General features: G+C 44.1%; 1 protein-coding gene across 1 annotated transcript in view; it reads right to left on the bottom strand.

Moving 5' to 3' along the window:
- The window catches only part of gig (TSC complex subunit tuberin), a 686,003-nt gene that overhangs the window by 43,609 nt on the left and 615,678 nt on the right, over positions 1 to 26,716 (bottom strand). Inside the window, exon 26 of the mRNA XM_080266862.1 lies at positions 14,586 to 14,702. Coding sequence (XP_080122988.1) covers positions 14,586 to 14,702 — 117 coding nt within the window. The remainder of the gene's footprint in view (positions 1 to 14,585; positions 14,703 to 26,716) is intronic.

The following is a 26,716-nucleotide window of genomic DNA, read 5'->3' as shown; positions in this document are numbered from 1 at the left end:
TACACCATACATATGTAAAACCTTCCACAATCCTTCTCTGTCTACTTTGTCATATGCTTTTTCCAGATTCATAAGTGCCATAAACACCTTATGGTCCTTCTCATACGTCTTCTTCACTATCTGTCTTACTGTAAAATTTTGATCCAAACATCCTCTGCCACTCCTAAAGCCACCCTGTTCATCACTCACTAGAACTCCTGATATCTCTCTTACCCTCTCTATAATAACTCTTCCATATACCTTCCCTACAACACTAGGTAGACTTATACCACAATAATTCCTGCACTCACTTTGCTCACCTTTATTTTTGTCCAGGGGTACAATTACTGCCTTTTTCTACTCTACTGGCACAATTTCAATCATCCATGCCTTCTTACATATCTCCAACAAGCACTTCATTCCACTCTCCCTACTTGCCCTGGCGACCGAAGCCACTCCCAGGTTCTCGGGCGAGTTAGTTACACCTCACACCTCCCTAGCCCCATCACAATGGTTTTAGGCCACTAACTCCACAATCACTCTTCTTACAGACCTTACACAGAGATTTTGATGACATGAATTCAGCTAGGTCACCACACAGAACACTCCTAGCAAAGCTTTTGATGCCATCCCCCATCACAACCTTACAAACAAAATATTCAACACAAACATGCACAGTAATACAAAACGATGGCTGGCAATCTATTTAGCAGGCAGATGTGCACATGTAACATTTGCCGGTCAGTCTTCGAACATCAGAAACTTTACAAATGGCATCCCCCAAGGATCTGTTTTATCACCTACACTCTTTAACTTATACATGCATGACATATCCACATCCCCACACACCACAGATACACAAAGCTTCCTATGCAGACAACATAACACTTACATGTATACACCAAAACGCAAACACAGCCGCACACTCCAACCTTACCTCAACACACTACATGAATGGTTTACCACAAACAGGCTCAAAATAGCCCCAGCCAAATCTACAGTGACCCTTCTCACAAACTGGACAGCAGAACAAAGTCACATTCCACACCTCACCATAAGCAACACTCCCCTACCACAAACACACACACACCCAAAAACCTTGGTGTAACATACGATACATCAATGTCATTTAAACAACACATCACAAACATTAAAGATAAATTAACACCAAGACTCAATGCCTTAAGGTCACTTGCCCATACAACATTTGGACACATAAAGAAGCCACCACCACAGTATACAAACAATATATACATTCAGTGATGAACTATGCATGCCCTGCTTGGGTTTCCAACCTCACTAAAACACACTACAACACTCTACAGACCATACATAATAAGGCCCTAAAAATAATCACAGGCTGCACAGCCACTACACTCACAGACCATCTACATCAAGAAACCAAAGTCCTCAAAGTCAAGGATTATCTAGACATGAGAGGCACCCAAATTCTTGCCGCAGCCTCCACAAACCCACACCATCCACTACACTACATGGCAGCACATCCACACACACCAAGGAATATCAAAACAACATCCAGCACACGATATCATACACAAATACTGTCATCTCTCCCCTTTCGCTCGCCTCAAACAAGCTTCCAGAAACATATCCATACTCAAATCACTCGCCGCTCCATTCAGTCACTTAAAGACAACACACAGCTGTATGCACGGCCTCCTGATATCCACCCTTCTGAAACCTATCTCCCTCGTGAGGACAGGGTCCATCTGGCCAGGCTGAGATGTGGGCATCATCCAGCCCTCTTGAGTTATCAGAAGAGGCTGGATGACTTCATCGCTGATGCCTGTCCAGAATGCAACACAGCGCCCTATACTATTAAGCACATTATGGAAGACTGCATTCCACACAATCTCCTATGCCAACAACACAACATACACTCTTTGAGAGCTCGGTGGGAAAGCCCGGTCTCAGCCATGGCCTTCTTTAGGGACTCGAGGCTGTTCGGCCAGACTGCCGAGGGAACAACTACTAATACTACTCCCCTTCATACTACACTTAATCAACTCCACATACACCTCATCAACCCCAGCTGCTTTGCCATTTTTCAGCCGCTCCACTGCATTCTTCACCTTTGCGAGTGTCACATTTCCTGGCACTGCATTCCTTCTCTGTACACCCCCAAAACCAATCATTTTAACAGTTGCTTTGCTCTCTCCCTTCCCATTCATCAGACTTTCAAAATATTCTTTCCAACTAGTCCTCACTTCATCCCACGGGTTAATAATCTACCTCTTACATCCTTAATGCTTTCACATTTCTCTCCATTGTTGCTTTGACATTTCCGCACTGCTTTCCAGAATAACTTTCTATTTTCAGAGTAATTTGCATTCATTTCTCTTCCTAGATCATCATTTACCTCCCCCTTTTTCCTCTTCACTAGTCTCTTTATCTGGTTCTTGATCTCAATATATTCAGTTCTTATTTCAACTGAACCAGTCCTGCATTGACTCTAGTCACCTCTTCCTCTTTTTCTCTACTGCCCTCTCAACCTCTTCATCCCACCATGCTGTAACTTTCTTCTTTGATGTTACTCTTGTCACATCACATACCACTTTTGCATTCCTAACTAAGCAATCCCTATATGCATTCCACAGGCTCTCCAGATCCATTTCATTCCATTTCACTGATTCTAACTCCTCCTCCACTTTGGTCCTGTAATTATCTGCCATTTCTTTGATTCTCAGCTTCTCATCTCTCAGTCTTTCTCCCTGACTGCACCTCTCTCTCTCTCTCTTGGTCCAGCTCCCTCCTCTCAGCTTGATCTTGCAAACCACAATCATATGATCTGACAAGCCTCCATATCGTCCTCTCATGGCCCTTTTATCAGCAACACTACCGAGCATCGATTTCTCTATGAGCACGTAATCAATCAGGCTCCTTTCAACATGATCGTCATTCCCTCTACACCATGTAAATTTATGTACATCTTTGTGTTTGAAATATGAATTACAAATGCACACCCTCCTTTCCTGACATAAGTCCTTCAACTGCTTCCAATTACTGTATCATTCTCTCCTGGTACTTCATTATTACCCATTATATCATTCACAAGACCAGTGCCTACTCTCCCATTCATGTCGCCCATTACAAACACTTATAACTCCTGGGCATTTCTCCTACTACTTCATCCAACTCAACCCAAAACCTGTCTCCCTCTGTCTCGCTCCTGTCATCACACAGTGCATACGCTACAATCACTGCCACTTTCACCTTCTCGAACTTGACATACATACATCTTAAGCTGAAACATCTGTATTCTCCCATTCCACTCTGCCACACTTCATTCATCAACAAAGCAACTCTTTCCTTGCATCTTCCTTGCCCATTCATGCCTGACCTTTCACACTTCACATCCTCCCACTCCTCCACTTCACACACTTTCATCTTTATTTCACACAATACCACCATGGCATATCTCGCACTCTTGAACACACCACGTCCACCCTCTTGCTCTCCTCATTCGCACTTCTCACATTCCACATGGCCATGCGAATCTGCCCACTTGGTTGGGGCCCCAGGATAGCACTGGGCCCTCTGAGGCAGTCCGAAATGTTTGCCATAATTTAGTGAGTTTAGACAGGGGAATCTGGGGGACATTTAACCTTGCCAAAAACCCCGGTTATATGGTTACCATCCAGCGTAGTAAATGGTTTCCTGGGTACAAGAAATCATTTGGTTTATCACTCAGTGTAGAGACCATAAGTCAACACTACACTGAGTGAGTGGATGGTGGGCACCCCTATCAACCACTAGTGAGTGGATGGTGGGTGGCCTCACCTAACTAATTTAAGTAAATTCTGAACAATTAAGTATCCTTTGTTAATTGCTGATGTTGCAAGGCAAACACAGCTGAACACAACTGACAGTGAGGGAGTCATATTAACATGAGGGTTGAGACAGCTGTATACCCTATTCCCAAACAGCCTCGCTATACTGACCTTCAGTTGTAAAACACTTTTTTTTTTTTTTCTGTACTGTATGTATATACAAGTACTAAGTTTTTAAATTATTGTGGAAGCATTTATGGGTTAGTGAGTGCATAATTAGTGATGGCAATGATGTAGTGTTCAAGAGCATGTTTGTAATATATCACTGATTGACTATAAGGATTGTGTGGGTAAAGTTGAAAGTTGGAATACAAATGTGGGCGATTGTGTGTGTGTATGCGCCAACGCAAGATCGTGCTAGAAGAGTGAGAGAAGAGTTCTGGACAAATGTAGAAGTGTGCATGGAAAAGTTTGGAAGGAATGAGAGAGTGTTTTTGATTGGTGATATGAATGGTAAAGTTGGGAATGTGAAGGTGGATGGAATAGTTGGTGAGTGGGGTGTGCCTGCTGAGGTAGATGAGAATGGGAGTGCGTTAGTGGACACTTGTGCTGGGAGAGGGTTGGTGATAGCTAATACCCTCTTCAGGCATAAAATGATCCACAGGTATACATGGCGAGTGATGAGAAGGGTGGGTGGTGAACTGAGTGAAAGGAAGGCAATGATTGATTATGTGTGTGTGGATGAAAGGATGCGAAGATATATATTGGATGCAAGAGTTTATAGAGGTCGGGGGAGTGGACTTTCTGACCACTACTTGGTGGTGGCCAGAATTAAAGTTCAAGTAAGATGGAGGAATAGAAGAAGGGAAAGACGAGAGGAAGGAGTAGTTGCAAGGAGAGTGGAAAGGTTACAAGAGGATGAGAAAAAGGCAGAGTATAAGAGAGAAGTGGAGGAACGATTGGGCAAATATGAATTGGAGCAGATGGGGGACGTGGAAGGTGTGTGTAGAATATTTACAGAAGAAATATGTGCAGCATGTGATGTGGTGTGTGGAAGGAAGAGAAGACGGAGGGGGGTGCAAGGAACAGCGTGGTGGACTGAAGAGGTGAAACGGGCTGTGGCACAAAAGAAGAAAGCATACAATGAATGGATGAGGAATAGGGGCGTGGAAGAAGTTGAGAGGCGGAAGAGAGAGTTATATGTAGAAAGAAAGAGAGAGGTGAAAAGATTAGTAAGAGAGAGTAAGAAGAGAGTGGATGAGGAATTTGGAAGGAATTTGAGTGTAAAGTGGAGGGACTGTAAGAAAATGTTCTGGAAAGAGATGAAAAGAGTAAGACAGGGTGGAAGTGAAGTTAGCAGGGGAGTGAAAGATAAAAATGGTAGATTACTAGTGGAGAAGGGAGAAAAAGTGAGCAGATGGAGAGAACACTTTAAGGAATTGTTGAACGTGGAGGACGGAAGTAATGCGAGTATAAGTGGCTGGGGAATGGCTGGGAGAAGGAGGGAGGTGAGAAGACAGGAAGAAATCAGTAGGATAGAAGTTGTGGAAGCAATGAAGAAAGTTAAATCAGGGAAAGCCCCAGGAATTGATGGAGTGTGTGGTGAAATGCTGAAGCATGGGGGAGAGATAATAGTAGAATGGATGTGGAAGATGTGCAGATTGGCCTGGGAGGAAGGTAGAGTCCCGGAGGATTGGAAGTCAGGTATAATTATTCCCTTGTACAAAGGAAAAGGGGAAAAAGAAGTGTGTGGTAATCATAGGGGCATTTGTCTTCTTAGTATAATAGGAAAAGTGTATGGTAGGATACTTATTGACAGAGTTAGAGAAAGAACAGAGAAATTAGTTGGAGAAGAACAGGGAGGCTTTAGGAAGGGAAGAGGTTGTGTAGATCAGATATTCATTCTCAGATCTTTAGTGGAAAAGTTTCTAGAGAAGGGAAAGAAGTTGTATGCGGCTTTCATGGATTTGGAGAAAGCATATGACAGGGTGGATAGACTAGGATTGTGGAAAGTGTTAAGAATATATGGAGTAGATGGGAAGTTGTTGAATGCTGTGAAGAGTATGTACGATGGTGCGAAGGCTGCAGTGCGTGTGGATGGTGAACTAAGTGAATTTTTCTCTTTGAAAGTTGGGTTGAAACAGGGATGTGTCATGTCTCCATGGTTGTTCAATCTGTACATGGATGGGGTAATAAAAGCGGTACAAGGTAGGGTAGTGGATGTTGGAGTGGCCCTGGTGAGAGAGGATAGTGTTTGATACTGTGTTGTTGAGTGAAGACGAAGGGGAGCTGCAAGGCTTGGTGGATGAGTTTGAGAGAGTGTGTAAGAAACGGAATCTAAAGGTGAATGTAGGGAAGAGTAAAGTGATGGTCTTTGAGAGAGGTGAAGTCAGTGAATGTACAGCGAGGTTGGATGGTGAGCAATTGGAAAATGTGAGTACGTTTAAGTACTTGGGTAGTGTGATGAGTAAGGATGGAGGTTTGGAGGGTGAAGTGCTTGAAAGGGTACAGCAGGGAAGAAAGGTTGCTGGTTCTTTGAAAGCAGTAATAAGAAAAAGGGAAGTGAGCATGGAAGTGAAAAAGTTACTACATGACAGTATTGTGATACCAACTCTAACGTACGGAAGTGAAGCTTGGACGTTGTTGGAAGGACACAAGTCAAGAGTGAGAGCCATGGAAATGAGTTATTTAAGGGGAGCCTGTGGAGTCACATGGAGAGACAGGCTGACGAATGAGGATATAAAGGAGCGTTGTGGTGTTGATGTGGATGTGATAGGAAGCGTTATGAGGAACACACTGAGGTGGTTTGGCCATGTGGAGAGGATGGAGGGTGAAAGACTGACGAAGAGAGTGTATGTGAGTGAGGTGGAGGGGGAAAGAGGGAGGGGGAGGCCGAGGATGAGATGGAGAGATGGGGTGGAGAGGTATATGAGAGAGGGGGGTGTGAGTTGGGAGCAGGGGAGTGAAATGGCGGGGGACAGGGCGACTTGGAGGCGATTTGTTTGTGGCCACCCCAAACGGGATTGAGGCGTCTGGCAATAGATAGACAGATAGATAGACTATAATTAAAACCTGGTGGCGCAACTGCCAGGGTCATATGCTGCCTTATAATATACCAGTCAGCTGAGCAGAAGACTTATGTCATATTTCATGTGGATGGTGGTATATATTAACAAATTATGGAGCCTGGTGGTTTAGCAGGTAATTAAGGTGCTTCAAATGGACTGAGCCTGCATAGGTTTATATCCAAAGGGTGGGTGGGGTTATTGCTCTTATAATGCCACTCAGGGATGAGTAAGGCTGGTCACTCTCATCTTAAATATCAGGACCAACTTGCCTAGCCCAGGGTTCCTATGCTTCTCATGGGGCAGCATAAGATTGGATGATGGATTGATGGATGGTTTGTTATAGCATATTTTAAAAGTTAAAGTAGTGAATGTGCTGTCTGTAGATAATGAGACATCAAGGGGAAAGTTACAGTAGTCTAATATCGCACTGAGCTGAGGCTGAACGTGGGAAAATACCATAACAACAGAGATGTGGGGTACAAATATGACAAGTATGGGGTACTTTTAGGGTAAATAAAATTCTGTAAATGTTCACTGAACGTGATTTTTTTTAAAAATTCTGTTTGTGTTGTCTGTGATTTTAAAATAAATACAAGTAACTGACTTGCAGATAAGTGTATTACTACTTTTAATGGCCTTTATTTTTTCTCAAATGAGAGAACAGATTTTACTGAATTCAGTCGTTGTTTTAAATTCATTTGAAGAAAAATAATCTTTATAATTATCTATCTATCTATCTATCTATTGCTAGACGCCTCAGTCCCGTTTGGGGTGGCCACAAACAAATCGCCTCCAAGTCGCCCTGTCCCGCGCCATTTCACTCCCCTGCTCCCAACTCACACCCCCCTCTCTCATATACCTCTCCACCCCATCCCTCCATCTCATCCTCGGCCTCCCCCTCCCTCTTTCTCCCTCCACCTCACTCACATACACTCTCTTCGTCAGTCTTTCACCCTCCATCCTCTCCACATGGCCAAACCACCTCAGTATGTTCCTCATAACGCTTCCTATCACATCCACATCAACACCACAACGCTCCTTTATATCCTCATTCGTCAGCCTGTCTTTCCATGCGACTCCACAGGCTCCTCTTAAATAACTCATTTCCACTGCTCTCACTCTTGACTTGTGTCCTTCCAACAACGTCCAAGCTTCACTTCCGTACGTTAGTGTTGGTATCACAATACTGTCATGTAGTAACTTTTTCACTTCCATGCTCACTTCCCTGTTTCTTATCACTGCTTTCAAAGAACCAGCAACCTTTCTTCCCTGCTGTACCCTTTCAAGCACTTCACCCTCCAAACCTCCATCCTTACTCATCACACTACCCAAGTACTTAAACATACTCACATTTTCCAATTCCTCATCATCCAACCTCGCTGTACATTCACTGACTTCACCTCTCTCAAAGACCATCACTTTACTCTTCCCTACATTCACCTTTAGATTCCGTTTCTTACACACTCTCCCAAACTCATCCACCAAGCCTTGCAGCTCCCCTTCGTCTTCACTTAACAACACAGTATCATCTGCAAACAACAGCACAGGGAGTTTCCAAACACTATCCTCTCTCACCAGGGACACTCCAACATCCACTACCCTAACTTGTACCTCTTTTATTACCCCATCCATGTACAGATTAAACAACCATGGAGACATGACACATCCCTGTTTCAACCCAACTTTCAAAGAGAAAAATTCACTTAGTTCACCATCCACATGCACTGCAGCCTTCGCACCATCGTACATACTCTTCACAGCATTCAACAACTTCCCATCTACTCCATATATTCTTAACACTTTCCACAATCCTAGTCTATCCACCCTGTCATATGCTTTCTCCAAATCCATGAAAGCCGCATACAACTTCTTTCCCTTCTCTAGAAACTTTTCCACTAAAGATCTGAGAATGAATATCTGATCTACACAACCTTTTCCCTTCCTAAAGCCTCCTTGTTCTTCTCCAACTAATTCCTCTGTTCTTTCTCTAACTCTGTCAATAAGTATCCTACCATACACTTTTCCTATTATACTAAGAAGACAAATGCCCCTATGATTACCACACACTTCTTTTTCCTCTTTTCCTTTGTACAAGGGAATAATTATACCTGACTTCCAATCCTCCGGGACTCTACCTTCCTCCCAGGCCAATCTGCACATCTTCCACATCCATTCTACTACTATCTCTCCCCCATGCTTCAGCATTTCACCATACACTCCATCAATTCCTGGGGCTTTCCCTGATTTAACTTTCTTCATTGCTTCCACAACTTCTATCCTACTGATTTCTTCCTGTCTTCTCACCTCCCTCCTTCTCCCAGCCATTCCCCAGCCACTTATACTCGCATTACTTCCATCCTCCACGTTCAACAATTCCTTAAAGTGTTCTCTCCATCTGCTCACTTTTTCTCCCTTCTCCACTAGTAATCTACCATTTTTATCTTTCACTCCCCTGCTAACTTCACTTCCACCCTGTCTTACTCTTTTCACCTCTCTCCAGAACATTTTCTTACAGTCCCTCCACTTTACACTCAAATTCCTTCCAAATTCCTCATCCACTCTCTTCTTACTCTCTCTTACTAATCTTTTCACCTCTCTCTTTCTTTCTACATATAACTCTCTCTTCCGCCTCTCAACCTCTTCCACGAACCTATTCCTCATCCATTCATTGTATGCTTTCTTCTTTTGTGCCACAGCCTGTTTCACCTCTTCAGTCCACCACGCTGTTCCTTGCACCCCCTTCCGTCTTCTCTTCCTTCCACACACCACATCACATGCTGCACATATTTCTTCTGTAAATATTCTACACACACCTTCCACGTCCCCCATCTGCTCCAATTCATATTTGCCCAATCGTTCCTCCACTTCTCTCTTATACTCTGCCTTTTTCTCATCCTCTTGTAACCTTTCCACTCTCCTTGCAACTACTCCTTCCTCTCGTCTTTCCCTTCTTCTGTTCCTCCATCTTACTTGGACTTTAATTCTGGCCACCACCAAGTAGTGGTCAGAAAGTCCACTCCCCCAACCTCTATAAACTCTTGCATCCAATATACATCTTCGCATCCTTTCATCCACACACACATAATCAATCATTGCCTTCCTTTCATTCAGTTCACCACCCACCCTTCTCATCACTCGCCATGTATACCTGTGGATCATTTTATGCCTGAAGAGGGTATTGGCTATCACCAACCCCCTCCCAGCACAAATGTCCACTAACGCACTGCTATTCTCATCTATCTCAGCAGGCACACCCCACTCACCAACTATTCCATCCACCTTCACATTCCCAACTTTACCATTCATATCACCAATCAAAAACACTCTCTCACTCCTTCCAAACTTTTCCAAGCACACTTCTACATTTGTCCAGAACTCTTCTCTCACTCTTCTAGCACGATCTTGCGTTGGTGCATACACACACACAATCGCCCACATTTGTATTCCAACTTTCAACTTTACCCACACAATCCTTGATCCAACTGATCCATACTGTCTTATGCTCCTTTCCATCTTTTACTCACAACTATACAAACTCCTTCCTTTGCCCTCTCATTCTCACCTACTCCTGCACATATACCCCATCCATACTCCCATTCTCTCACACTTTCTCCTCTCCATTTTGTTTCAGTCATTCCACATACATCCACTTTCGCATCCTCAAGCACCTGGACAATCTCTCTCTCTTTCACCTCATCATTCGCTCCCCTTACATTCCACGTTCCAACTGCAATGTCCTTTGTCCGGTCCTTGGTCGTCAACGTTTGGTCAGTCCTTGTCCGAGGCTTATTGTTTGTTTTTTTAGTTAGTTGTTTTCCGGGGAGGGGCACTAACCCTCCGCCAACCCTTTTAGTCGCCTTTTACGACAAGCAGGGATACTGGGGGAGTATTCTTGAAAAACCCCCCTACCCCCAGGGGGGGTATATATTTCAGTAATTATACTTTAGTGGAGATTAATTCTCAAATTACTGAATCAAAGAACTCAGACAGTTCATAAACATCCATCCATCCATCCATCATCCAATCCTATGTTGCCCCATGAGGAGCGTTGGAGCCCGGGGCTAGGCTAGTTGGTCCTGACATTTAAGATGAGAGTGACCAGCCTCACTAATCCCTGAGTGGTATCAGGTGAGCAATAAATCCACAGTTCATAAACATAAACAGAGTTAACATGATGTCATGGAACGAAGTAACTTTTTGTAAGGATGAGGATGTTTTATTGTTTTCACACTGATCTAACAAAAAAAAAAAAAAAAAAAAAAAAAAAAAAAAAAAAAAAAAAAAAATTAAATAGTACTGAACAGAGATTCTAACGAGCACGTATTTGGATTAAAACTACTCATATCAAGTAGCCTTTCTGCAGTCTTGGTTGTGACAAACTTTTTTTCTCAGAACTGCCCTGCCAGAAATCAGGTGCATCTTTCACAATGCAGCATCTTATATGTTGCCAAATACAGTCTATCTATCTATCCATAGCCCGACGCCCTAATCCTGCAAAGGATGGCCACAGACAAAATGCCTCCAAGTCACTCTGTCACCCAACATTTGACTGCCCTTCCCCAAACTCACTCCCCCCTCCCTCATATACCTCTCAACTCCATCCTTCCACCTCATCCTCGGTCTTCCCCTCCCTCTCCCTCCCTCCACCTCACCTACATACACCCTCTTAGTCAGTCTTTCATTTTCCACTCTCTCCACATGTCCAAACCACCTCAGTGTATTTCTCTTAACTGTCTCAACCACATCCACATCCACCCCATGACATTCCTTCACTTATTCATTTGTCAACCTGTCCCTCCACGTGCTCCTCTCAAGTAACTCATTTCCACTGCTCTCACTCCTGACTTGTTCCCCTCTAGCAAGGCCCATGCCTCGCTTCCATTCGTCAGGGTAGGGATCACAATACTATCATGCAGTGACTTCTTAACTTCCATACTCACCTACCTATTTCTTATCACTGCTTTCTGTGAATCAACAACCGCCCTTCCCTACTGTACCCTTTCAAGCACTTCATCCCCAAAAGTTCCATCCTTACTCATCACACTATCCAACTGCTTGAATGCACTCACATTCTCCATACCCTCACCATCCAACCTCACTGTGCTTTCTGTGACTTCATTCCTTTCAAACACCATAACTTTACTCTTGTTTACATTAACTTTCAGATTCCTCTTCCCACACACTGTCCCAAATTCATTCACCAAACCTTGCAACTCCCATTCATCTTCACTCAACAATACTGTATCATCAGCAAACAGCAACACCGGAATCTTCCACATCTCATCGTAATTCATTAGAGCCACCCCCACATCCACTGCCCTACCTTACACCTCCTTTACAATGCCATCCATGTATATAATAAACTGCAATGGAGACATCACACATCCCTGTTTAAGACCCACATTTAGATCAAAGAACTCACTCAGCTCACCATCCTCTCGCACAGTAGCCCTAGCTCCTTCATACATACTCTTCACAGCACTCAACAATTTCCCCTCCACTCCATATATTCTTAATACCTTCCACATACCTTGCCCATCTATTCTGCCATAAGCTTTCTCCAAGTCCCTGAAGGCAGCATACACTTTCTTTCCCTTATCTAGATACTTCTCCACTAAACATCTCAGAATAAATATCTGATCTACACACCTTTTTCCCTTCCTAAATCCCCCTTGTTCTTCTCCAACTAGCTCCTCTGTTATATGCCTAACCATATCAGTGAGTATTCTACCATATATTTTTCCAGTCACATTATGACGGCAAATACCCCTATGGTTACCACATACTTCTCTCTCCCCTTTTCCTTTGTATAAAGGAACAATTATACCTGATTTCCAGTCCTCTGGAACCCTTCCCTCTTCCCAAGCCAATCTACACAACTTCCATATCCACTCCACAACAATCTCACCCCCATACTTCAGCATTTCACCACACACTTCATCAATTCCTGGAGCCTTTCCAATCTTGATCTTCTTCAATGGTTCCACTATTTCTGCCCTACTGATCTCTTCCTCCTTCCTCTCATCTCTTCTTCTCCCAGCCATTCCCCAACCACTTATACTTGCACTGTTCTCTCTCTCTCTACATTCAACAAATCCTCAAAGTGCTCCTTCCATCTCCTCAGTTTCTCTCTCTTCTCCACCAACAAGCTATTATTCCCATCTTTCACTCCCCTACTATTTCCCCTTTCACACTGTCTTACTTTCTTTACCTCCATCCAAAATAATTTCTTACTCTCCCTCCATTTAACACTCAGATTCCTACCAATCTCTTCACCCACTTTCTTCTTACTGTCCTTCACCAATCTCACCACCTCCCTTCTCCTGCTCACATATACCTCTCTCTTCTTCTCCCCTACCTCTACTCACTAGCCATTCACTATATGCCTTCTTCTTTCGTTCCACAGCTCATTTCACCTCATCATTCCACCATGCTGTCCCTTGCACACCTCTGCATCTCCTCCTCACTCCACAAACCACCTTACATGTTGCGTCTATCTCTTCCGTGAAGATCTTACATACATCTTCCACCCCTTCCATCTGCTCGAACCCATACCTTCCCAATCTTTCTTCCACAATGCTCTTACTCTCTGCCATTTTCTTACTATCTTGCAACTTCTCCACTCTTCTCACAGGAGCTGTTTCCTCCTGTCTTCCCCTTCGTCTCTTCACCCATTTTCTTTGCAGCCTGAACTTGGCCATCACTAAATGATGGTCCGATGTTCCATTCCCCCACCCTCTCCACACTCTTGCATCCAACACTTGTCTTCTCATTTGCTCATCCACACACACGTAATCTATCATTGCCTTTCGTTCAACAAGCTCACCGTCCATCCTCCTCATGACTCTCCATGTATACCAGTGGATCATCTTATGCCAAAAGAAGGTGCTGGCTATTGACAACCCTTACCAGCACAGATGTCTACCAAAGCACTACCATTCCCATCTACTTCAGCTGGCACACTCCACTGACCAACCACTCCATCCACTTGTACATTCCCAACTGTGCCATTCATGTCTCCATTCAAAAACACTCTCCCACTCCTCTCAAACTTGTCCGTACATGCTTCTACACTTGCCCAAACACATCTTTCACTCTTGCCACTCGGTCCTCTGCTGGTGAATACACACATACAGTCGCCCAAGCTTGTATACCTACTTTCATCCTTACCCATACAATCCTTGCACCCACTGTTCCATACTCTCTTATATTCTCCTTCCACTTCTTGCTTATCATCAGACATACTCCCTCTCTTGCTCTCTCATTCTCCTTAACTCCTGCACATATTCCTATACCATATTCCCATTCTCTCACCCTTTCACCTTACCATTTAGTTTCAGTCAATCCACATACATCCATTCTTGCATCCTCAAGCACCTGAATAATCTCTCTTTCACTTTATCATTCACTCCTCTCACATTCCATGTCCCCACCCTTAGAATGTCCTTTGTCCGTTCCTTAGTCGTCAATGTATGGTCTATCTTGGTCTGAGGCACTTTATTTGCTTGTTTAGTTAGTTCTTCTTACAGGGTGGGGCACTAACCCACCACCAATCCTTCTAGCTGCCTCATACGACAAGTAGGGATATTGGGGGAGTATTCTTGAAACCCCCCTACCCCCAGGGGGGTACACACTGCGGTACTGCTCTGTATCTAACCAAAAAAAAAAAACCCTCTCTCATTCTCTCCCTTCATAGTGACCCAATTTCCAACATTGAATCTTTTGTCTGCAGCCAACACTGACATACTTGCATGACATCATCGTGCCAAATATAGACCAGCTTGCCATCTGCGCCCTTGGTGTCCAGTCCGCCCAAGAACACATCCTCTGACACTGATTCAAGTTCTACCACAGATCCCAGTCCCTGAAAGGAAAAGCACAAGAAAAAGAACATTACAGATTATGTTGCAACGATGTTATATGCTGTATATTAAATTTAAGCTACTCAATTACAGTATTTGGACATTCTGAAGAGAACTGTTTTCTGAAAACTATAATGATAACTATGATTGAGGTCTGTGTCCTCGAGCTACATCTGAACTGACGATATTTGTCTGCACAACTGAGTGGGGCAATGCCATGCACATACTAAAATCTCTCAATTATCCATTGTCACAATATCCGGGCTATCCCAATATCCAGCACTTGCTGCTCGGCTCTATTAAAACAATATCCAGTGAAAGTACCGTCTAACATGGTTTTCACTAACATGAAAATGGCCTAACACGGTACAATTTTCCGGAGGCACTATCGGTTCAAACACGGCAACTGATGAAGTTAACAGTTATTTGAACCAGACGAGATGAATCATAGGAGCGTTGCCTTGCCAAAGGGGGTCATCTACTTCCCAGCCAATCATGCTTCAGCATTCTTGCTTCTGAGCTACCTAGCCAATCAGGACACTCCCTGCTCCTGCCTGCCTCCCCACTCTGCCTGCTGAGAAGTGTTATAACTTCTCTTGACTTTGAAGGATTTTAACCAGTGTTCTCCTCTCTACCTCCTCTCCAGCATAGTGTGTCTTCTCTTATTCTCCCATAAGGTAATAAAATGTGGCTTTTAACTGTAATAATACTCTTTTTTTAAATTTTTTGAACCATATTAATGCTTTCTACAAGGTTAAAATTGGAGGGTATAAAAAAATTTTGCACCACAAGGGGGAAAATAGTGGACTGTGGGCAGGGGTACAGAAGGAAATAGGGGGTTTCAGGAGATCCTGTAACACGAAATTTCTCTAGCATGGTAGGGGTGCGGAAGTAATTAAATCATGTTAGGCAAGGACAGACTGTAAGCAACAACCGACACAGAAACTGGAAGCAATCAGCGGTACTATGCATTTTTCAGCAGTACAATAATCCCTCATTTATCGGGATGTAATACAGCCAAAGGCATATCCAAGTAGTGGCAACATCCAGATAATGGACAATATTCCCCTACCACACCCAGACCCTACCTAGACCCACCTCCAACCTACACCTAACTTATTTGTATCGTACCTATGCTTACTATGGCAGTGTTTTCTGGTCATTCTGGCATATTTAGACATCAAAACACACATAGGCATATCAAAAGTAATGGTAAACAGCAAGAAAACCATGCAAACCAAAAAACACCCTACCTATACACTACTGTAGGTACAGTACCCCTCCTTATTTTGGAGGTGTTTTCCGGTCATTCTGGTACACTCTGGCATCAAAATATACATAGGAATATCCTAAATAATTTTCAACACCAAGAAAATCAAGCAAAAAAAACACTGAAAACCAAAAAACTCCCTACCTAACCACTACTGTACGTAAAGTACCTATCCTATTTTGATAGTTTTTTCGGGTCATTGTGGCATATTTGGGCATCAAAATATACATAAGATATCCTAGATAATTTTCAACACCAAGAAAACCATGCAAAAAAAACACTGAAAACCAAAACCACCCTACCTAAACACTACTGTATGTACCTCTTCTATTTTTGGCACTGTTTTCGGGTCATTCTCTCATATTGTGACCTCAAAACACACACAGGAATATCCTAAATAAAATTTAGCACCAAGGAAATTACAAAAGAAACCTAAAGCTGCTTGTTGAAAAACATTCGGCTGGGGTACTTACCACCCAGTGAACCACCGCCAGGCTTTGTAACCCGCCACCTCCAGCAGGTTGTCCCGTGTGGTCCAGTGGCAAACACTAGTGCCTAATAGAGGTAAAAAAACTCCTCCTCGTCATCCTCAACCTGCTGGACCTGGGCAATGACCGGTGATGTGCAGTGCGATAATGGTGGCCCATCCACCTCAGGATTCTTAAGACAGCCGCAAACTTACGTCTAACGGAGACTCAATGGCTGTCAATGCGTTCAGTTGTGAGTCCGAAGGTGAAGGCAGGAAATGAGCTGGTGGTGGTGGTGGTGGTGAGAATGGACTGGCACTCGTGCGGGTCGCAGGCCTGAAGAACAAGTCGGTCCTGGCCTGATGGTAGGACTGACGATTCTGCCGGAGGATAACTGCGTCCCGGACTGCCCACAGCTCCATTGCCAGGCGGAGCAGCACCAAGTTGAGTAACAGTGCGGGTGCTGGGCATACTCCAGCACCCCCTGCAGGTAACCACAGAAGACAATGGGATGAGAGACTGAAGGATCTGTGGAGGGCCGCGAGCCAAGGACCTCATTCTCGTTGGTCCCGCTGTCCTCTTCCGTGCCCACAGAGGCAGCAGCGGTGATCCCCTCATCAGACATGGTCTGGTAATCAGGATCACCGCCGTCGTTGTCCAACCAATACCACACGTCATTGACGCCCACCTGCTCTCCTGCTTGTCTGAGGAGACTGTGTAAATCATCCACGTCAAACCACTCGGTCGTGCTTGGCACTGATTCCCTGCAGGAGACAAGACCAACCGCTTTCATGGGTTTTGACAGAGACTTCCTTCAATGCGTTCACCCATGTGAACTCGGCAGACTTCAGGTTGTATCTGAAGATTCTGCAAGGTCTGCTCCCCACGTGTGTCCTCCACAGCGTCCTCATCCTCCAGCACCACCATCACCTCGTTCAGGAACCTCCAGCAATACAGTCTCTTGGCAGCCATGATAACATCCTTGTCCATTGGTTGAATCAGAGCAGTCATATTAGGTGACAGAAACATGCACCTAATCCGCCCCTCAAAAGCAACCAAACCCTTCTCAGACAGATGTGCAGGAGCATTGTCCAGGAGCAGGAGTGCCTTCACCTGGTCGCGAGTGATTCTAAGGACCTCCGTTTGATAACAGATAACCTCCTTGACAAAATGTCTGTGGAACCAATCTCTGAAGATGTTAGTGGTAAACCGGGCTTTTACAGAATGGCGCCACACAACAGGCAGGCTATCCATCAACCCACAAAGATAACGTGGTTGTTTTGCAAGCACAACAACAACAGGTTTGAGGCGGTGAGTCCCGTTAGCACTGGAACGGTACAAAACAGAGAAACGTTGTTTGGACAACTTCTGACCAGGCACAGACTTCTTCCTTTCTTCAGCCAGGGTGTGGGGAGGCAAGAAGCAGTAGAACAGACCAGTTTCATCAGCATTATAGACTTGACCAAAGGGAAGGCCCTCATCCTTCATCAGGCACTGCATTTTCTGGCCAAACGAATCTACTTCTTCTGCTGCTGTGTCCAAGGCCTTGCCATGTACCTTAGTCCCGGTAAGTCCATGGCGTAGCTTGAAGCGAAAGAGCCATCACTCGGATGCCTTGAAGTCCTACACGTTGTACAGATGTGCAAACTTGTCAGCAGCAGCCTTCGCCTCGGTCCAACACACTAGCACCCTGGCACGACGTTGGTGACGAAACCACACCAATGTCGACCAGTCGATATTGGCGTGCCAGGCCTGAGCCATTACCTTCCTTTCACCGCAATGTGTGCTTTTGCTAAAGTCCTGTCCGTACTGCGTAAGCTTGTTGTGTGACTTCTTGATGTTGAACAATGTTGAACAGGCTAGATCATATTCACAAAGAATGCGTCCTGTGGTCCAGCCCACACCAACCTTGCCCAATATTTCACACTTCTTCACACTCAGAACCTTCCTCTTCTGCTTCTCAGGCAGTGGTGGGGCTATCATCACACACACACAAGAATACAGCAGAGCAGGGCGACGACCTGAAGACAGGAAGGAACCACCACAAAAGCAACCGCAGTCACAGCCATTGTTGCGAGAGCTACCACGCACGAGGGGCAGAAAGGCAGGAACTGAGGTGCGGGCTTCTGTTCGTTGGCAAGCAGTACAGTACAGCGCTGCCATATCACATCCAACGATTGCTTTCGAGCACAGAGGAAGCCATATGTACCAAACTGACATCTGTCTATAAGGTTCACTTTCATTTGCCCAGGCAAGGGTTAGTACGTGACGGCAACGGCGGATGACCAGTAGATCACCACCTCAGGTAGTGTATGACTAATGTGGCGTGCCAGGCGACTCTGACCATTCAGTTGTGTGGAGCAAATATTCATCCTTAGGTCTTTAGTGGAAAAGTTTCTAGAGAAGGGAAGGAGTTGTATGAAGCCTTCATGGATTTGGGAAAAGCATATGACAGGGTGAATAGACAAGGAATGTGGAAAATATTAAGAATGTAGGGAGTAAATGGGAAGTTGCTGAATGTTGTGAAGAGTATGTATCAAGGTGCCAAGGCTGCAGTGCATGTGGATAGTGAACTAAATGAATTTTTCTATCTGCTGGATTGAAACAGGGATGCCACATCTCCATGGTTGTTCAATCTGTATATGGATGGGGTTATAAAAGATACAAGGTAGGGCAGTGGATGTTGGAGTGGCCATAATGAGAGAGGGCAGGGTTTGAAAACTTCCTGCACTGTTGCTTGCAGATGATACCGTATTGTTAAATGAAGACGAAGGGGAACTGCAAGGCTTGGTGAATGAGTTTGGATATGTGTGTAAGAAATGGAATCTAAAGGTGAATGTATGGGTGTGTAAAGTTGTGGTATTTTGGGAGAAATGATGTCAGTGAATGTACAGTGAGGTTGGATGATAAGGGAACGGAAAATGTAAGTGCATTTAAGTACCTGGGTGGTGTGTTGAGTAAGGATGTAAGTTTGAAGGATGAAGTGCTTGAAATAGTACAACAAGGAAGAAAGGTTGCTGGTTCTTTGAAAGCAGTGAGAAGAAATGGGGAAGTGATCATGGAAGTAAAGAAGTTGCTGCATGATAGTAATGTGATACCAGCTCTAACATATGGAAGTGAAGTTTGGACCTTGTAGGATGGACACAAGTCAAGAGTGAGGGCAGTGGAAATGAGTTATCCGAAAGGAGCTTGTGGGGTTATATGGAGAGACAGACTGACAAATGAGGAAGTGAAGGAGCATTGTGGTGTGGATGTGGATGTGATAGAAAGTGTCAGGAGATATTCATTGAGGTGGTTTGGCCATGTGGAGGAGATGGAGAGCAAGAGATTAACGAGGAGAGTGTACATTGCCCTCGCACAGTGAACGAGTTTATGGGCGGCAGACGAGCTTGTTCATTGCGAATTCGTTCACTATGAACAACGTATCTTAAGGGAAAAATAGCATATTAGCAGCACTGCTTCCTCAAAGTCCATTTTTTGAGCCATAGAGATGTGCTAAGGGCACATCTCAAACACATACAGTCTATCTATCTATCTATCTATACATACAGTACAGATATATAAATTATAAAACACATGGTTATTTACCTTAAGTGGAGCAGATGGCTCCACATCACCTTCCACTCCCTCGTTCCCGTCACCAGTCCCGCCCTCATCACTTAACTGAACCACTTCCCCACAGGCCCCTACCTCATTCACCTCTCCCATAAAACCTTCAAAGTCCAAAGACGACACCACTGACATCACATCATCATCGTCTTCCCCAGGAAGTGTAGCAGACAATGTAGAGGCAACTGACTCCTGTTGTCCTTGAGTTCGGTAGTAGCATGTGATGAGTGTTTGTTTTCTTATGTTGACTTGTGCTTTTCAATGTAATAATGAAAAGTGATTTCTACTCCACTGAGCACTTCCTGTGTCCTAAGGTAGCTTGTTTCATTTGCCTTGACCTCTTCTCTCAGAACATCCACTACCACAAGAATTTTACTGATCTTCGACCGAGGCAAATCTTCATCCTCCATTGGATTCTGCTCAACAGGTTGATCAGATCTGACCTTTTGTGCGTCTACTGGGGAGGGGGGGGGGGGTCGTTCAATATGGGAGATGGCAGTTATGGCCTACTCTTTTCCCCGATTTCGTTCGGTCACTCATTCATTGTGGTTTTGTGGACCTGATTACCCCCTGCTCGTTCAGTAGGTGAATCGTTTACTCTGAATACGTTCACTGTGTGAGGGCACTGTATTTGAGTGAGAAGGAGGGGGGGGGGGGAGAAGGCCAAGGATGAGATGAAGGGATGGAGTAGAGAGGCATATGAGAAAGATGTGTATGTGTGTGGGAGGGGGGGGAGGGGCTAAGGTGAGGGCAGTGAAATGCCGGGTGACTGAGCAACATGAAAGCAATTTGTTTGTGGCCACTCTTTGTGGGATTGAGGCGTCTGGCAATAAATATACAGTAGTCACTTGATAATCCGGATGCTCCATATCCAGAATGCTCTGTATCTGGACTTTAGGCTTCGGCTCCATTAAATCCTTACCCGGATTTATTTGTCCATATCCGAATGTAACAGTTACTACATCAGCAGCTGGGAGGCCTACAAAATCAAAAGATCAGTTGGGTGGCTGCCTAACCCCTCCCAGCATGTGCGGGTAATAGACAGAACCCACAAGCTAAGCAAAAATGGCTGTCCAGTTCCCTACCAAATGGTCAAAGTCCCCTACCCACCCCTATCACTCGGTCACTAATATAAGCACGTAACCCACAAGGAGAGGAAACTGGCTGTCCAGCTGCATACCAAATGGTCAAGTACCCTGGCAGGCCGGATCACTCGGAAAGTCCCGCCAGTGCTCAAGTAATACAGGTCTGTAACCCACAAGATGAGCAAAAGTCTGTCTGACTCCCTACTGAATGATCAAAGTTCCCTAGCAGTCCGGATCACTCAATCATTGACGGTCGCATGCTAGTGATACAGACAGCAGCCCACAAGATGAGTAAAATGGATGTCCGGCTCCCTACCAAATGGTCAAAATCCCCCAGCAGCCCAGATCACTCGGATGCTAACAGCCGTATGCTGGTAATACAGACCACAACCCACAACCTGGGCAAATATGGCCATCTGGCTCCTCACAGAAAGGTCTAACTCCCCACAACACCCTTGCTCCTCACCCTAACTCATCCCTCCTCCATCCTCCTCCAAGCTCAGCACTGGCAGGCGTATCTCCCTCTCCGTCCCCCCACCCTCCCTCCCCTACCCCAGCTTAGTGCGCTGTCTGCCTCCCAGCTCCCACCACTTACCTCCCTGCATCGTCACCAGTGAGTTTTTTTTAGTTTTTAGCAATTTAACTGAATACTATTAGTCGTACTAATATTATGAAAACACCATGAGAAAGCCCGAGAATTTCTGCATCTAGACATATGCTCAGCTCATGCACTGTGTAGGCAAAATTTTGAGCTCGGATGCTGGGAAGTTATTTGAGGCTATTTTGTACCCTTGAATAAGTTTATTCTCATTGCATTTCTGCATTTTTTACCCATCAGTTTTGTGTATTCTTATTAGCTTACCTTACAGTATAAACACCAGTGAAGATGACGGTATACAAATTATATCAATATAATCAATTTCCAGGGGGAAAATTTGGCCATGGAAATGTTTTTCTTTGAGCATACAGAAGCAGCCATAGTTTGGTTCTCAGCTCTGTGTATGATTCCTCAAAATAAATTGAAAACTTAAACTTCCCAAGATGGTTAAAATTGTTTTTACAACCTTTATTTTCATTTTTTTATTTTTTGGTTGATTTTTGTGGTTTATGCACTGTTTTCTTAGTGTCTTGTATTATACCAAATATTCCCATGTGTGTTTTGATGTCCGTATAGCTGAAAGACCAAAGAAGACAGCTACAATCAGGATGGTTACTGTATATATACATAGGGTATTTGTGGATTTTTATTTTTTATGCATTTTCTTATTGTCTGCATTATACTGGGCATTCCCATGTGTGTTTTGATGTCTACATAGCTGAAAAACTGAAGAACACTGACAAAATCTGGAGGGATACTGGACATCTATCTATCTCAATCTATTGCCAGAAGCCTTAATCCCAGACGGGGTGGCCACAAACAAATCGCCTCCACGTCACCCTGTCCCCTGCCATTTCACTGCCCTGCTCCCAGCTCAAACTCCCCTCCCTCATATACCTCTCCATTCCATCCCTCCATATCATCCTTGGCCTCCCCCTCCACCTCACTCACATACACTCTCCTCAACTGTCTCTCACTCCCCATCCTCTTCAAATGGCCAAACCACCTCAGCATGTTTCTCCTAACTGTTTCTATCACATTCACATCCACACCACAACGCTCCTTCACATCCTCATTTATCAATCTGTCTCTCCATGTAACTCCACATGCTCCTCTCAAATACCTCATTTCCCCTGCTCTCGCTCTTGACTTGTGTCCCTCCAACAAGGTCCAAGCTTCACTTCCATACGTTAGAGTTGGTATCACAATACTGTCATGAAGTAACTTTTTCACTTCCATGCTCACTTCCCTGTTTCTTATCACTGCTTTCAAGGAACCAGTAACCTTACTTCCTTGTTGAACCCTTTCAACCACTTCACACTCCAAACTTCCATCCTTACTCATCACACTACCCAAGTACTTAAACGTACTCACATTTTCCAATTCCTCACCATCCAGCCTTACTGTACATTCAGTGACTTCATTTCTCTCAAAGACCATAACTTTACCCTTCCCTACATTCACCTTAAGATTCCATTTCTTGCACACTCTCCCAAACTCAACCACCAAGATTTGCAGCTCCCCTTCATCTTCACTTAACAACACAGTATCATCTGCAAACAATAGTACAGGGTGTTTCCAAACACTGCCCTCTCTCATTAGGGCCACCCCAACATCCATTGCCCTACCTTGTATCTCTTTTATAACCCCATCCATATACAGATTGAACAACCATGGAGACATGACACATCCCTGTTTCAACCCAACCTTCAAGTAGAAAAATTCACTCAGTTCACTATCCACCCACACGACAGATTTAGCCCCCTCATACATACTCCTCACAGCATTCACCAACTTTCCATCTACTCCATATATTCTTAATACTTTCCACAATCCTTGTCTATCCACCATGTCATATGCTTTCTCCAAAACCATGAAAGCCGCATACAACTTCTATCCCTTCTCTAGAAACTTTACCACTAAAGATCTAAGAATGAATATCTGATCTTCACAACCTCTTCCCTTCCTAAAACCTCCCTGTTCATCTCCAACTAAATCCTCTGTTATTTCCCTAACTCTGTCAATAGTATCCTACCATATACTTTTCCTATTACACTAGGGAGACAAATGCCCCTGTGATTACCACACACTTCTTTTTCCCCTTTTTCTTTGTACAGGGGAATAATTATACCTGACTTCCTATCCTCTGGGACTAACTTCCTCCCAGGCCAACCTGCACATCTTCCACATCCATTCTACTGTACATATAGGTAGGGTATTTATGGATTTTTGCTGTTTATCCATTGTTTTTTTAGTGTCTAGCATTATACTGGATATTCCCATGTGTGATCTGATGTTTAAATACAGTACTGTACTGTAGCTAAAAGGCCTAAGAACACTGCCACAGTTAGGTGGGGGACTGTACATATAGGTTTGTTATGGGTAGGGTATAGGTAGGTACGATATTGCTCCGTATCCAGATTCCGCCTGTATCTGGATACACTGATGGCTCTATTACGCTTGATAATCAAGTAATTACCGTAGATAGATAGACAGATTAATGTACTACTGTATATGTACTGTGTCAATATTTTTGTACTGTATTTTATGCTTGATTTTAGTCTTTTACTCATGAGAGAAGAGTTCTGGACAAATGTGGAAGCATGCATGGAAAAGTTTGAAAGGAACGAGAGAGTGTTTTTGATCGGCGATATGAATGATAAAGTAGGGAGTGTGAAGGTGGATAAAGAAGTTGGTGAGTGGGGTGTGTCTGTTGAGACAGATGAGAATGGTAGTGCTTTAGTGGACATTTATGCTGAGAGGGGGTTGGTGATAGCCAATACCCTCTTCAGGCACAAAATGATCCATAGGTATACATGGCAAGTGTTGAGAAGGGTGGGTGGTGAACTGAATGAACGGATGGCAATGATTGATTACTTATGTGTGGATGAAAGGATGCGAAGGTGTGTAATGGATGCAAGAGCATACAGTGGTTGGGGGAGTGGACTTTCTGACCACCACTTGATGGTGGTGAGAATCAAGGTTCAAGTGAAATGGAGAAATAGAAGAACGGCAGGACAGGAGGAACAGTATGTGTAAGAAGGGAGGAAAGGTTACAAGACGTTGAGAAAAAGGCAGAATATAAGAGAGAAGTGGAAGAACGCCTAGTTAAATATGGATTGGAGCAGATGGGGGACGTGGAAGGTGTGCACAAGATATTCACTAAAGAAATCTGTGCAGCATGTGAGGTAGTGTGTGGGGTGAAGAGAAGACGAAAGGGGGTGCAAGGAACAGCATGGTAGAATGAAGAGGTGAGACAGGCTGTGGCACAAAAGAAGACAGCATAGAGTGAGTGGATGAGAAGCAGGGACGTGGAAGAAGTTGAGAGACGGAAGACAGAGTTGTATGTAGAGAGGAAGAGAGAGGTGAAAAGATTTGTATGAGACAGTAAGAAGAGGGTGGATGAGGAATTTGGAAGGAATCTGAATGTAAAGTGGAGGGAATGTAAGAAAATGTTCTGGAAAGAGGTAAAGAGAGTTAAACAGGTGGTAATGAAGTCAGTTGGGGAGTGAAAGATAAAAATGGTAGATTACTAGTGGAGAAGGGAGAAAAAGTGAGTAGATGGAGAGAACGCTTTAAGGAATTGTTGAACAAAGAGAATGAAAGTAATGTGAGTATAAGTGGTTGGGGAATGGCTGGAAGGAGGAGGGATGTGAGAAGAGAGGAAGAAATCAGTAGGATGGAAGTTGTGGAAGCAATGAAGAAAGTCAAAATGAGGAAAGCCCCAGGAATTGATGGAGTGTGTGGTGAAATGCTGAAGCATCAGGGAGAGATAGTAGTAGAATGGATGTGGAAGATATGCAGATTGGTCTGGAAGGAAGGTAGAGTCCCGGAGGATTAGAAGTCAGGTATAATTATTCCCTTGTACAAAGGAAAAGGGGAAAAAGAAGTGTGTGGTAAACATAGTGGCATTTGTCTTCTTATTGTATTAGGAAAAGTATATGGTAGGATACTTATTGACATAGTTAGGGAAATAACAGAGGATTTAGTTGGAGAAGAACAGGCAGGTTTTAGGAAGGAAAGAGGTTGTGTAGATCAGATATTCATTCTTAGATCTTCAGTGGAAAAGTTTCCAGAGAAGGGAAAGAAGCTGTACGTAGCCTTCATGGATTTGGAGAAAGCATATGGCAGGGTAGATAGACAAGGATTGAGGAAAGTATTAAGAATACATGGAGTAGATGAGATGCTGAATGCTGTGAAGAGTATGTATGAGGGTGCTAGGGCTGCAGTGCGTGTGGATAGTGAAGTGAGTGAATTTTTCTATTTGAAGGTTGGATTGAAACAGGGATGTGTCATGTCTTCATGGTTGTTCAATCTGTATATGGATGGGGTTATAAAAGAGATACAAGGTAGGGCAGTGGATGTTCGAGTGGCCCTAATAAGAAGGGGCAGTGTTTGGAAACTCCCTGTACTGTTGCTTGCAGATGATACTGTGTTGTTAAGTCAAGACAAAGGGGAGCTGCAGGGCTTGGTGGATGAGTTTTGGAAAGTGTGTAAGAAATGGAATCTAAAGGTGAATGTAGGGAAGAGTAAAGTTATGGTCTCTGAGAGAAGTGAAGTTAGTGAATGTACAGTGAGGTTGGTTGAGGAAGAAATGGAAAATGTAAGTGCGTTTAGGTACTTGGGTAGCGTGATGAGGAAGGATGGAAGTTTGGAGGGTGAAGTGGCTGAAAGGGTACAACAAGGAAAAAAGGTTGCTGGTTCCATGAGCGCTGTGATAAGAAACAGGGAAGTTAGCATGGAAGTGAAAAAGTTACTATATGACAGTATTGTGATACCAACTGTAATGTATGGAAGTGAAGCTTGCACCTTGTTGGAGGGACACAAGTCAAGAGTGAGAGTAGTGGAAACGAGTTATTTGAGAGGAGCATGTGGAGTCACCTGGAGAGACAGAGTGACAAATGAGGGTGTGAAGGGATGTTGTGGTGTGGATGTGGATGTGACAGGAAGCATTAGGAGAAACACACTGAGGTGGTTTGGGCATTTG

The sequence above is a fragment of the Coenobita brevimanus genome, chromosome 22 (assembly GCF_032717465.1).
Source record: "Coenobita brevimanus isolate Jiangsu-jjx chromosome 22, ASM3271746v2, whole genome shotgun sequence".
In the NCBI taxonomy this organism is placed as follows: domain Eukaryota; kingdom Metazoa; phylum Arthropoda; class Malacostraca; order Decapoda; family Coenobitidae; genus Coenobita; species Coenobita brevimanus.
Note: the sequence above shows the minus strand (reverse complement) of the source record. Positions and strands in the feature narration are given on the sequence as shown.